The sequence below is a fragment of the Seriola aureovittata genome, chromosome 12 (genome assembly GCF_021018895.1).
Source record: "Seriola aureovittata isolate HTS-2021-v1 ecotype China chromosome 12, ASM2101889v1, whole genome shotgun sequence".
In the NCBI taxonomy this organism is placed as follows: Eukaryota; Metazoa; Chordata; class Actinopteri; order Carangiformes; family Carangidae; genus Seriola; species Seriola aureovittata.
In genome coordinates, this window is record NC_079375.1 from 78,325 (window position 1) to 92,049 (window position 13,725).

At 37.8% G+C, this 13,725-nt stretch overlaps 1 protein-coding gene and 1 long non-coding RNA gene across 2 annotated transcripts; one reads left to right on the forward strand and one right to left on the reverse strand.

Moving 5' to 3' along the window:
* The first annotated feature begins 1,887 nt into the window (after window positions 1–1,887).
* On the forward strand, window positions 1,888–3,072 carry LOC130178331 (uncharacterized). The gene is made up of 4 exons (XM_056390445.1): window positions 1,888–2,029; window positions 2,215–2,311; window positions 2,454–2,659; window positions 2,882–3,072. The coding sequence occupies exons 1-4, from the start codon at window positions 1,888–1,890 to the stop codon at window positions 3,070–3,072; spliced, it is 636 nt and encodes a 211-aa protein (XP_056246420.1).
* Window positions 3,073–3,723: 651 nt separating this feature from the next.
* LOC130179263 (uncharacterized) lies at window positions 3,724–5,307 on the reverse strand. Its single transcript, XR_008829268.1, has 3 exons — window positions 4,957–5,307; window positions 4,195–4,254; window positions 3,724–4,068 (listed from the first exon to the last, which is right to left on the reverse strand). It is a non-coding gene; the product is annotated as an uncharacterized LOC130179263 (long non-coding RNA).
* Window positions 5,308–13,725: the final 8,418 nt, after the last annotated feature.

The following is a 13,725-nucleotide window of genomic DNA, read 5'->3' on the forward strand; positions in this document are numbered from 1 at the left end:
ATCCACAAAGTGTGTAATAAAGTGAGCGAAGCAATATCACGCAAGTTTTTAGTGTACTACCTGGTAAAAAACAGCAAAAGCTGCGGCGAAACGCATTCACTGCAAGACTATGCATATGGGTCCGTGTACCTTCCGTTCATTCTATTTCCGATTTTGAAACGCAAATCAAAAAACAAATTTAGGGCCATTTTTTCTATTTCCATTTCTGAATCAAAAATCGGACAACCAATTTAATGAACCTTTTTTAAAAAACTATTGCATTTTCTGACCCAAAATTTAGTTTTCGGGGAAAGGCCTTGAATTTCTGTATTTCAATTTTCAATTTTTACGCTTTTCAGTCTGTAACCGGGAAATAAAATAATTGGCGGATTGATCCACCTTGCAGGAAGCGCAGGAAGCAGTGCGGTAGCCTAGCTTAACTAATTTCAGCGTGGTGTAGGTCTGCAAACAACCTGTATTTTGTCGGTGCGGTAACAATTCATCGTGCACAATGGACTCGAGTTATATCCTTTTTAAAGGAAACAAAAGGCTAACGCTTAAGGAGGACGACATGATTGGAGATAAAATCGCCAGAATATTCCAGGTAGGTAACATTTTTTTCGTTTGCTTGGAGAACATGCTAACGATGCTATGCGTAGCACACGGCTAGCCGACTCATTAAGGCTCCTCAATGTAAGATAATTGAAATTTAAAAACTATAAGCCTATTTACAAAATAATGTGCTGTGTGTGTGTGTGTGTGAGAGAGAGAGAGCTTGTGTGTGTGTGTGTGTGTGTGTGTGTGAGAGAGAGAGCTTGTGTGTGGTGTGTGTGTGAGAGAGAGAGAGAGAGCTTGTGTATGTGTGTGTGTGTGTGAGAGAGAGAGAGAGCGTGTGTGTGAGTGAGAGAGCGTGTGTGTGAGTGAGAGAGCTTGTGTGTGTGTGTGTGAGAGAGAGAGAGCTTGTGTGTGTCTGTGTGAGAGAGAGAGCTTGTGTGTGTGTGTGAGAGAGAGAGCGTGTGTGTGAGTGAGAGAGCTTGTGTGTGTGTGTGTGTGAGAGAGAGAGCTTGTGTGTGTGTGTGTGAGAGAGAGAGTGAGTGAGTGAGAGAGAGAGCCTGTGTGTGTGTGTGTGTGTGTATGAGAGAGAGAGAGCTTGTGTGTGTGTGTGTGTGTGTGAGTGAGAGAGAGAGTGAGTGAGTGAGAGAGAGAGCCTGTGTGTGTGTGTATGAGAGAGAGAGAGCTGGGGGGGAGGTATAGAATATTATAATAATTGAATTGCAAGAAATAAATAGAAATAAATGTTTGGTAGGTTGCACATATCTGTTCTATCTCATTTAGCTGATGCTTTTCTTTCAAAGGTATATGCTCCTAGCCTGTATATAACTGATGATGACAATGTGGCGATATTCCCGGGATCGGCTGGACATTTCAGCTGCTTGGACCTAAGACCTCGTGGCCACTATGAGGTTCATGGGGATGATATTGGTCTGCCAGTTGAGCAGACTCATCCATTGTCAGGCCAGAACCGTTTCCAGTTCCACCGTACAGCACAGACCACTGCTGCTCTAGGGTCACCTGCTCAGGCCGTAGCTCCCACACACTCCCGAGCAAGCATGAGTAACACCTTCCAAAAGGTATCCCCTGTCTCATCTGTTCACAGCCCCTACAATTGACTAGCAAGCTACATATGAATAAATCAACATAATTGTATTTGTTTTCGTAATTCATAAGATCCTTTGTAACCAAGATATTTAAAAACTTGAATCAATTGTAATTGGATCAATTGTAATGTAGACTGTGTGTTTGAGATGGAATTAATTGATTTGACTTGATGTAAACCACTCCCACAACAATCTTCCTAGGTCTGCTTTCATTGCTGAGCTAAGCCAGGAGAAACTTAAGCCTGCTCGTATGGTTGTACTCAGACTGTTTGAGTTTGAAGCCACAACCACAGGTATCCTTGCAAAAATACACGATGCCCTGCAGAGTGATGACCCTTTCATCCTGACTGATGCCCAGGGAAATGAAATTGTGGACTCCGAAGGGACAAGAGGTACTTAAAAATTAATGATTACATAATAATAAATAAAAATGCTTTGTTTGATCAACTATATGCCCCATCTACTTAAATACTGTGCTCTCTTGGTCTCTTAATTTTTTGACCCACAAAGTATTCTGTTTAGCTGCAAATGTGTTTACATTATACCTGTTAAATGATTTGTCTTCCTCTCTTGCTAGGCTCCAAGTATTGGAAGCAAAATGCAAAGAAGTTTCTTGCTGTCCCAGAGAACATCTTCCATGAGTTCCAGCAAGGAACAAAGGGAAAGAAACTGAGGTAAACATTTTAGTTACTGCCTATTAATATTTGTCTTTCATTTTGTTTTTAAGAACATCTCTCTTAGAAAAAAGGTTATCTGAACAGAACTGGTGAATATTGTATGATTTTTTTTTGTTGTTGTTTTTGTCCCTCCTTGTAGTCATAAAGATATGGACTCCACAAGTCTTCAGGAGGTCCATGACAAAATAGAAGAAGTGATCTTGGCTGCTCAAGGACTGAGTGAAGTCACCACAGTCATCAAGGACCTGTCAACACATGCCAGCAACACCACGGGCGCCATGCTGGTTCTGACCCACACCATGATAACACACGTGAAGGATGCCTTTGGTTGTATTGTGTGCAAAGGTCTGTAACATAATTTGTTGTATGATCTATATTAAAGTCTACCTTAAATAGGATCAAATTGAATGTCTAAGTGAATCAAGCATTAATTCGCTTCTGCATGTTAAAGTTAAACTGTCCCTTGCCAAGCTTTTAAACATATATAATATATAGGTAAAGAGAAGATAATATATTGAACTCTAATCTTGCATGTGTCTTGTCCTTTTTATTTTCTTCATCAAACAGGGCTAATGGAAGAACCTGTGATGGCCGTATGCTGCAAAAGCTTTGTCAACTGCAAAAACTGCGTTGACCAGTGTATGCTGACATCCGACCAGTGCCTCAAATGCAGGGCAGATGAGTTCTCTGTCAATGCACACAGGCTGATCAGTCTGGACAATGTTCTCTCCATACTGGGTGGTGTAATTAAGATGTGAATGTATCACGTTCTGTGATTTAAGCTTGATTGCCTCTGTTACAGTACATCTGGCTAATTGCCTTGTTCAAAGTCAGTTGGAATTTTGCACTTGTTCAGCGGCTGTAGAGGATACAGAATATTTTATTTTTATATATTTTTTGTATTTCATGTTGCACTTTAGAAAAAATATGTTTACTGGGTTGGGAACATAGTGTAATGTTGCTATATAGCAAGTGTTCGATTTTAGTTGCAATTAACCTCTTAAGCCCTAGAGACCCCGTATATGGGTCCTGTTAGGGTTAATCTGTAAAATTACATTAGTCATCATAATATTCAAAAGCCAATGCAAAGATGAATAACCATGAATGCTCATCATCTTTGCTTTGACCCTTTTACAGACTATCATTTCAAGACATTTTTTCAGAGAAGTAAAATTTCACTAGAAGCCATAAAATTTCACCAAAAGATGTTAAATTTCACACACTTAAAACATTTTTTTTTTTACAATGTCGCAAATTTCTTGAATGTCTTGTAATGTTAGCCTGTAAAAGAGTCAATGCATCTTTGCATTGACTTTTGAATATTGTGATGACAAATGTAATTTTCCGGATTAACCTTAACAGGACCCATTTTCTAGAGGTTAAAGGAAAGTAACAAAATATTCAGTATATCTAGAACCAACTTGTCTTTATTTGACATTTTCATGCATATTGTTGCGTAATGTTTATCAGATAGAGCAATGCATCCTGAAAAGGTACAAAGTTATAGTTTACCACGTTGTCTAATAAAACTGAAATATCAGGGTACTCCTCAGCAAAACATTGTTCTGCTGATATTTTGTCGTCCTCAGTTGAGAAGGGGTCCGTTCCAAAGCAGGAGACTCTTGTCAGTGAAGAGCCAACATCCTGCTGGTACATGTCTGCTGCTTGGGAGGCATGGGGCAACAAGTCCTCTCCTAGTTTTTTTGGACATCCTCCTTCTGCGATTGGATTGAAACGATTGGGTGTTCCTTTGCCTGTGAAGCAAAGCATAGGTCACAAAATATCAGCTACTGTTTGAATTCACTGTCAACTTTACAATAAAGAAAAAGTTCACAAAAAAGGACTGGATTGTGTGATACATGTTTTTTTATGTAACTTACCTGGGATTCTGTGTGCATTCCATGCAAGTACAGCTCTTGTTATGCCAATCTTGACCCTGTCTGATGAATCAACATAAGCCATGACATGTAGGCCTAGTCTACATGAAATATAAAATATAAAACAGAGGTGGGTAGAGTAGCCAAAAATTGTACTCAAGTAAGATTATTGTTACTTCAGAATAATATGACTCAATTAGAAGTAAAAAGTAGTCATCAAATACTTGAGTAAGAGTAAAAACGTACTTGGTGAAAAAACTACTCAAGTACTGAGTAACTGTTGAGAAATGTTTGATTTATTTGTGAAGACATTTAATGAGACAAAAATACAAAATTATAATCTTCAGGAAAATTCAAGTACTTTCAATCAATAAAATAATAGAATAAATAAAAATGAAAAATAAATTAAATATTTACAAAATAAATTACAGCACAAGAACCACAAATTTCCAAATTTGATTGGTGAAACACAGTCACAGGGTAGAGCCTTTGATGGAAGTCCCTCTCTCTGACAAACTAAAACAGAATAAATAATAGTGATGCATAGAATACTGAATGGGTAAAAAAGAAAAATAACTAGCTCAGTGTAGCCTAATGTAGTACAGTAAGAGTACATTCTTCTTCACAAATATACTCAAGTATGGAGATGATGTAAAACTACTCCAAAGTACAATTTATTCAAAAACCTAATCAAGTAAATGTAACAGAGTATATGTAACTCGTTACTACCCACCTCTGTAAATCGAAGAAAACCAAAGAACTTACCTGATTTATTGCCCTGCTGATAGCAACCTCTAATTTTGTGTCGGATACATGTCCCCTCCTGGAAATGTTGTGATGTGCACAAAATCTCCCGACACTCATTTCAGAACATCCTTGCTGCACACCTAATTGTAATAAATTTGTGGAAATGTCCGCGTGTGAGAGATTTTGCGCTATCATTTCTCTTATTAAATTTCCATAAGGCTCGAGAGACACCATCTCGTCTAGTCTTAAAACTCCTGCCAACCGAATCTGCTACTGTTGTGCTAAAGACGTGCTAATCGCGGAAAAAAAAAAGAAATACTGCTTCCGGTTCACCTTGTAATAAGGTAAAAAAATCCCTGCATATTTGCATTTTGGATTAACATAGATTGGATTTTTCGTGTTTATCTTGGAATATAAAAATCAATAATAGGAAAACAACACAAAATCCAATTTTATGGCTATATTTTAATGTAAAATGGCTCTTTTTTTAAAAAAAAAAAACCTGCTACATATATTGAAAAAAGAAAAATGCCTTTTTTTTGTTTTCCGATTTGCGTTTCAAAATCGGAAATAGAATGAACGGAAGGTACTCGTCCCGCAGCTTTGAGAAAACCCCGGTAAGATATACATCAAAACGTGCGTCTTGATCACGAAAGAGGTGCTATGACTTTTGGTGTTAAAATTCCAATTTTTCCCAAAGTTATTCCCAAAAAACTGAGGAACCCACCTTTTTTCTACAAATTTCACCTTTTTTCTGAGTCACCCAGCTCTCTCATACCTGCACGTAGAAATGTGATTCAAACTATAAAAAGGAGGAAAACTTCTGCTCCCTCAAAAAGACAGGAACTGTTTTTACATAACATTTAAACTTTTCAAACTATGAGCACTCAAAGGAGGAGTGCAATCACTTTTTCTTCAAAATTAGAGTGAAAGCGTCAGTTGGCTAGAGTGCGTGAAGCAGTAAAAAATAACCTTTATTTTTATTTTAAACTCGAGCTCACGGCCAACGCCATAAAACCTGTCTCACTCTCATTGACACCTAATGTAATCGTCTTTTTTTTTTCAAAAGAATCTCACTCTGTCTTTGCACTGAGCTTACTCACTCATTTTAAGGAATATCTTTTCTCATAATTTGCAGTTGTTTGAAGCCATGTAGAAGCCAAATTCTGGGCAGATTTTCACATTGCCATGGCAACGGCAGCTCCTGACCTGTGTGCGTGCGTGCGTGCGCCTAGCAACCAGACTCTCCAAGCTCCGCTAGCTTTACATTAGCCGCATGTTAGATCTTAAATTACATTTAATTAGGTCTTAAATATGTAAGTCCATTTACTGCTTCCTTCGTTGCTTTTTTTTTTTTTGTTTTGTTAAAAAAGTGAATGAAGTTGTGACGGTCTCCGCTGAGACAGAGGAGAGGACTAGCCCTCTCTCGCTGTCACTTCTAATCGCGTTGCTCTCCTCCCCAGTAATGTTTAATTTTATCACCGAAAAAAACATAATAGTGGTAATTTAAATAGCAGTTCATGGGATTTATTAACCCTCAGGGGTCCCTCTGTCCTTTTTGGGACATTTTCTTCCCTTTTTTTTTTGATTTGCTGATCATTTTGGCTGTGTTACAGCTGAAGGTATGGATTTCTGCAAGAAAGTGTATTTTTTGACATTTTAAAAATCTAATGTCAGTTACTGTTACAGGTCTATTTTACACTGGTAACACATTTTGTATCCTCTGGGGTTCCTCGCGTCCAAAAAAGGACACACAAAGAAAATGCTATAAAATCATCATATATCAATATTTTTTCTGCTTTTTTTGCATACATCTCTTAAAGGGGACATATTATGCTCCTTTTTAACAAGTTTGAATAAGTCTCAGAGGTCCCCAAAGCATGTCTTTGAAGCTTTTTGCTAAAAAATCCACTCCGATCCTATATTTCAGCAGGCCTGTAAAACCCTCTTTTTCAGCCCTGTTCAGAACAGGCTGTTTCTGTGTCTGTAGCTTTAAATGCAAATGAGGTAGGTAGGTAGCTAATGCTAACTGTTACTGTCTCGTCATTACTGGGAGCTCTTTTGGTAAATAAGCACTATTGTGAATAGTGTAATGTAGTTATCTGTCATGCCTCCTTAGATATACTTTTACAGTCTGAAAATGTTTGTTGTATGTGGACTGCTACAGGTGTTCAATGTCAGTACTAGTCAGATATTTTAATAGATGCTGACAAAGTAAATCATTTTTCTCCATGTTTTGAGCAGAGATGCTCATCATGACATCTTCCTTTATGTAGTAAATTTATTTTGTGTATCACAATGAAAGCTGTAAATCAGCATAAACATGTCTGACAGCAACAGTAATCTTTAGTCAAAGACTAAACTGTGCAGTTTTCTACACTACACTGTTGTCAAGCTCCACATTATATGCAATAAGTGACATGTTATAAATTACCTATGTTATATGCACTTGATATGTAGCCAAGCTTACTTCTTACCCACCTTAGTTCCACTGTCTGTCAGCTTTTGAATTTCATAAGCTTTATATTCTGGTGAATGTCACAATTTTTCTCTATATTTTGGATAGGTGCTCCTGTGGAAACTGTGCAACCATGCCCACAGAAGCTGAGAATATCTGCTGCTAGGAGATACCACAGGTAGCATTCTCACTAGACAAACTAATCAGTAATTTGTTTTGATTACATTACATTTATAATAAACCATTTGTGATTCACTGTAGGTTACCAGACAGCTATGGGAGATCGAGGAACATTTACCATGTATGTTAGGCCGTACTGGGTTGGAGCTGCTCTGCGTCAATGTGTACTCCCTCCAGAATGCCTGCAACATGTACCACGCTGACTACGGTACTTTACAGTTGAGAGAAATACAGCAGCACGTTTTGCTTCTTTGTAAAAACATAGTTTCAATCTAAATAAAAGATGTTAGGCAGTCTTGTTTTACTTCAGTGCACATAATTTTACAATGGTAATAACACACACTCAAATAAATTAGTTTAGCTGCTCTTTGATTTGTAAAGTTCTTCTATCAGCAGATAGTGTGCATATAATATATGAATTCAGAGGAGTCATTTCTTTAGTAACAATCAAGCATTTATTTACATCAAATGAGGCAGTTATAATCAGTGATAATAAAAAAAAACTGTAGGATTCACTGGATCCATAAAAAAAAATTGTGAGACACAACATAGATATATGTTTGCAAGTGCCCTGTCCAGTTGTTTTAGTCAGTACAGGTATCTAGCCTATAGGAGCTTTGTGAGCTGGTGCTGGGGCTTCCTTGGTTGCAGAATCTGGGTCGTCATTCCAGCCTGCGTGGTCCTACGCATCCATGCTGTGTTTCCTGACGCCACAGGCCGGTATGTGGGTTTTAGACTGGCCCATGATAGAACCGGAACACAGAGCTGGATATGACCTCCTCCTTCTCAGGCTGCTCGAACTGTGCAGTGAGGTCCTCTGGGATGGGGATGGCCAAAGCAGCTTCTGTGTATGGTCCCAGGTCAACAAAAACTTTTTTCAAATATGAGGTCCACCACATTCCCTGTTTGATAAAACACAAAAGATTTTTTTTTACATTTTTCACTTTTTTTTTACAAAACAATGACTGAAAGTCTGTTTCTAACCACCTCCTGATATTTTCTTTACTGTATTTTGTTGTTGATGGAACTGTCATAACATTATATTTGCAATATTTAATACAATGTGTACAAAACATTTTTTGGTTGAAAAATAAAATAATATAACACTTATAGAATGTCGCCTCAGTCTTAACTGGTTTAGCTCTGCATTCTCCCTTCATGGCTTTTGGAAATTGGACCTTGAACAGTGGTTCACCTTCTTTTGTTTGGGCTTGTGGTCGGTCAGCATTTTCATTGTAGTACATGGCAGCCAGGTGACAGATGATGACAGAACCTTAGCCTACACACTCTCACAAGTTCTAAGTAACCACAGCTTCATTTACCTGCACATTATTCCAAGACTGATAAATGACTGTTAGGTTTATCAAAAGTAGATGCACTTCAGATGGCTACAGACCTGTACTTCTGATGTGAGGCTGAAGAGTCTTCAAGGATAACTGTGTGCCTGCAGTGGGTCAGTCTGGCATGCAACATCCCTTGTTGCAGGAAGCTGTATAGATGGCCTGAACAGAGGAAACAGAGGTTACACCAACATCTCCTCAAATGTGTAGTTATGGCAACAGCTGCAAACAGTGCAAGAATGATAACAAATGCACTCAATTATGTGTAAACTGGGTTGTCAATAGCTTGTAAATGCTGCAAATAGCTCACTATATGTGCAAGATGCAAAAAATGTGTATTATAGACTATCCCCTTGGACATATCCCCTTAACTGTGTGCTTATCTAGATATTCCCTACAGGCACTGTATCTGTAAACATGATATAAACGTTAAAACGGCCGTTATAAGGCATGACTCTCAATAATAACTTTCACAGCACTAATAAACAAGCCCGGACACCTATGCTAATCACCACGAGCTTATTTTTAGTCCGAATTTTACCGGCTTGACTTTACAGACAGCTAAAACACCTTTAAAGTATAATACATTTAACAGGGTGGCTCTAAGCAATGTCACACGGCGATACCAAGCAGAAGAATTACATACAATCTGTACCCAGCTGTGTCGACGACGCTAAACGTTAGCCACGTTAGCTGCCATGCTAACAACACACGCAACAGGCTCCCGTAAACATACAGTAAAGCAACATAAAATTGTAAAACTTACAGCTCTCAAGTTCAAGTTGGGTCACAGACAGTCGGTACTGATCAAAGCTTTATCTTGAGACTTGTAGCAAATCCTGCATTGTCCTGGCCCTCGTTGAGAAAGCGGTCCGAGGTGAAATGGTTAGCACACACGTACAACACTTTCGGAGTTGGAGCGGGTACATTTCCATCAAAAATAAAATTAATCCACTGGGTCTTCAGATCCTCGGGCGTAGGGGTTAAAAAAAAGACTTCAGTGTTGGTTTGTGCAGCCAACAACAAAGCAACTACTGTGTTTCGCTCGTACCTTCGACATTGTTCTACCGAAAGCCAGTGTTCGCGAGGGAAGTAACGATACCGTCTGCAACACGGACTCAGTGGGCGGAACATACACCTAGCTCGGGGAGCGTCACCCACCCAGGGGGAGGTGGCATCGCCCTTCTTGACGTCATCAGGGGAGAATCTCCAATTCGCTCATTTGAGCACACATTTCTTGAAAGGTGGAGAAAGCAAAAGACGGAGAGGATGGACTTTTCTCATGTTTGGGGGGTTCGTAGACATGCCAGGGACACATACTACTGATAGAAAACCATGGAAAAGTGCATTTTGCATAATATGTCCCCTTTAAATCCAATAATTTCACACTACTTTACACAATTAAGTTCGTTTACTTAATTTTCCCAAGGTAATCGGTTTCCTAAATTTGTTTAAGTAAACTCAACTTGTTAGAATTTACAGTGCAGGTTTATTTAACAAAAGAACTTCAAAAACAGGCACAGGGAACCACAGGGGATGACATCAGGCAACAAGTATAGAACAAGGACAAACCCGGAGATGAACAGGACGTGAACAGCTTGGAGACGAACCAGACATGAACAGACGACATGAACTGATGAGGACAAACCCAGAAATAAACAGACGAACCAACACAGACAAAGGGGAGCACAAAGACTATATAGACAAGGGAGGCAAGGATAATTGAACACAGGTAAAACACATTAGTACTGGTTAAGGAACAATCTAATAAATATAACTCTGATGAGTGATATGACATCATTTTGTGGGAGAAAAACCCCCAATAACAGGGAGCAGGAATCAATTTTTGGCAAGTAAAAAACTGCATTTTATGTGTTGCACTGGCCCTTTACAGAGTTTTCAACAGGCAAAGAGTACTGGTTAAGGAATAATCTTCTAAATATAACTCTGATGAGTTACATGAAGACATTTTGAGGCAGAAAATCCCTTTCGGTCCAACATTAGGAGCTGGAATCAATTTTTGGTAAGTAAAAAACTGCATTGTATGTGTTGCACTGGCCCTTTACAGAGTTTTCAACAGGTAAAGAGTACTGGTTATGGTATAATCTTCAAATCATAATTGTGGTGAGTGATTTGAAGTAATTTTGAAAACCCTTTCAGTCCCAAATGTCTTTATTGCATACACAAGTCAGACATAATGTAAATTACAGGCTATTTAACAAGGATATCAGACATAACAAACAAACATAAAAATAACATTATTGACTGTAATCACGTTAATATTATGCCTGATTACACTAGAAACAGCAAACATGTTCATGGCCGCAAATTCTGTTGAAATAAATGTTATCGTCTCACACATACATAACATCACTATTAGTTCGGACATAGAGTTAGTGTATTTGTTCGTAATGGCTGTTTGATCCAGATGAAAGCAGCTGTAGAGGCATAGAAACTGCGCTTTTCAGCTTTAATGGGCTGTGCGTGCTCCCGCGGAGGGAAATCACTTTTTGGCAGGCAGTCACTTTTTGGCACAACACCAGTATCGTCCGTCCGTAACATTGATCAATAAAACAAAAAGAACAAAAAGTCTAACTAAAAAGAAATAAATACTGACTAGTATTAGCACATTCTTTCACAAAATATTTCTCAAACACATCCTTACTCAAATATTAGAGTATATATATATATATTATATGAGTAATATATTATTTATTTATAAATATCTCTCCCTATCAATGACTGAAACAAAATCAAAAGATCCACTGTTTTCCTTCAAAACTGAGCTAAATTCAAGCATATCTTGCATGACTTAAAACTAAAATTAATACATTCATATTCACATTTTTTCTTTTTTCATTTAAACCAAAAAATAAAACTCTTTTCCAATCCTTTTGATCCAATTGTATTTCCTTAATAATGTTTTTAGTCTCTCCTGTAATAATTTAAACTCTTTACACTCAAATAAATAAATGCATCAGTATCTCTTTACATACCTCACATTGTCTCCCCACATTTTTATTTATTTGTTGAATCACCACATTTCTGTTATGTCTGAATTTAAAGTATCTTAACAATTATACTTTATATTTAAATTTCCCCATATTGTTTTTATATCTAAATCTGGAAACACTTTTATCCACACTTGTACTGATGGAGGACACTTAATTTATTTTCTCACCAAAATCAACAAAAGCTCAACAAAATCAATCAACAAAACAATCTGATATTTGTTTTCCATTCCTGTCTTCTATTTCTGTAATACAAGTTTTTTCCTCTCTTGGCCAAGAAAAAATATTATACCTCTTTTTCCCTCAACTGTATACTGAGCTCTGCTCCTTATAATTGCACCAACATGTTTCTCTTTTTCATATTTCTCAATTTCTGCTTTTATTTGCATAAATTTTGCCAGTAGAATAGTATGGCATTTTTGTGCGTGCATGTGAAAATGCGCCCATAAGTCGATAAGCCACACCCAATGACATCTGCTGTTGACCTACGCACATCCCTTATGTATATATTTTTTCTCCTGTTAATCGATTAGAAATGAAAATGAAATACTATAACTATTTTCTGTCAAATTTTTCAAAGCAGAAGAAGAAAGGATGCATTTTTAGCAATTATGGCTAACGATGGAAGTCAGCAAATCACCAATGCCTGCAGTGTTATAGGTATGTGTGCTTATTCCGCACAGGATGCACCTCATCGCAAAAAGAGATGTGTAGAGCCTGCGGATGATTTTAAGATAGAGTTCGAGGGGGTAAATGGGTATGTCTATTCTGTGTAATATTGTAATAAAAAAAATCATATTCTGCACTTTGTATAACCTGGTTTGAACTTTGTATTACCTGGCTTTGTATATCCTTGAATGTGAATCTGTTCCCACATGTATGCTCCTTATCTGGTATTGCCCAGTACAAACAAGGAGTAGTTTGTCCTTGAACACACATCTGCTTCTTCTTGACAGTTAGACAGTCAGGATGGCACCCAGAATTGTTCACACACACACATCCTTACCCTGCCTCCTTCTTTCATTTTTTTTTTATAAAGTTCATTTAGCCTACACTCTTTGTTTGATATCAGTCTGCAATTGCACTCTGTGTGACTGTGCAATGATCATTTGCAAAGTGTGGTGCACTCAAAAATAGGTGATGACTTAATGTATGCATTTTGAAAGTATTGTTTACATGCTATCATATTAATTAATGTTTTTGCTAATTGTAATAACACAAACATTTAAGTATTGAGTTTGAGACCCAAAATAGCTTAATTTTACAATTGTTAGGAGACAAAGCTAGGAGAAATGTATGTTTATCGGAAGATAGAAGAGCGGAACCAATTATGCTCAGGTGATGTTGCACCCAGGTCACTGAGGTGAGGGACGCTCCCCCCTCCCCTCAGAGAAAACTTGGGAAGAGAAACGTTTGGTTCATGTCTTCATTTCTCTGGACATTTCATCAGTTTTTCAGGTCAGTACACTGCGAAAATGACAAAAAAACAAGTGTCTCCTAAAGCTAAACTTAATGTAGCACGAGTGTGACGAGGTTGTTGACATAATTAAGTGTTTAATATAGAGTTTAAAAGAGCGCGAGTGCAGGGCTGTGGTGTTTTACACCATACTTGTCTGTCAGTGTGTTACAACCAGCTCATTAGGGGAAAGGGAAGTAACATAAAACCCAAGATGTTCAGGGTTAAATAAGGTTATTTATTAACCAAAGTAAACAGGGAAAACAAAAAGAGAGGCGGCACAAGAAAAACAAAGCCACCCAATAATGCAGTTAAAACAAAAAAACACGAGCAGCTAACAAA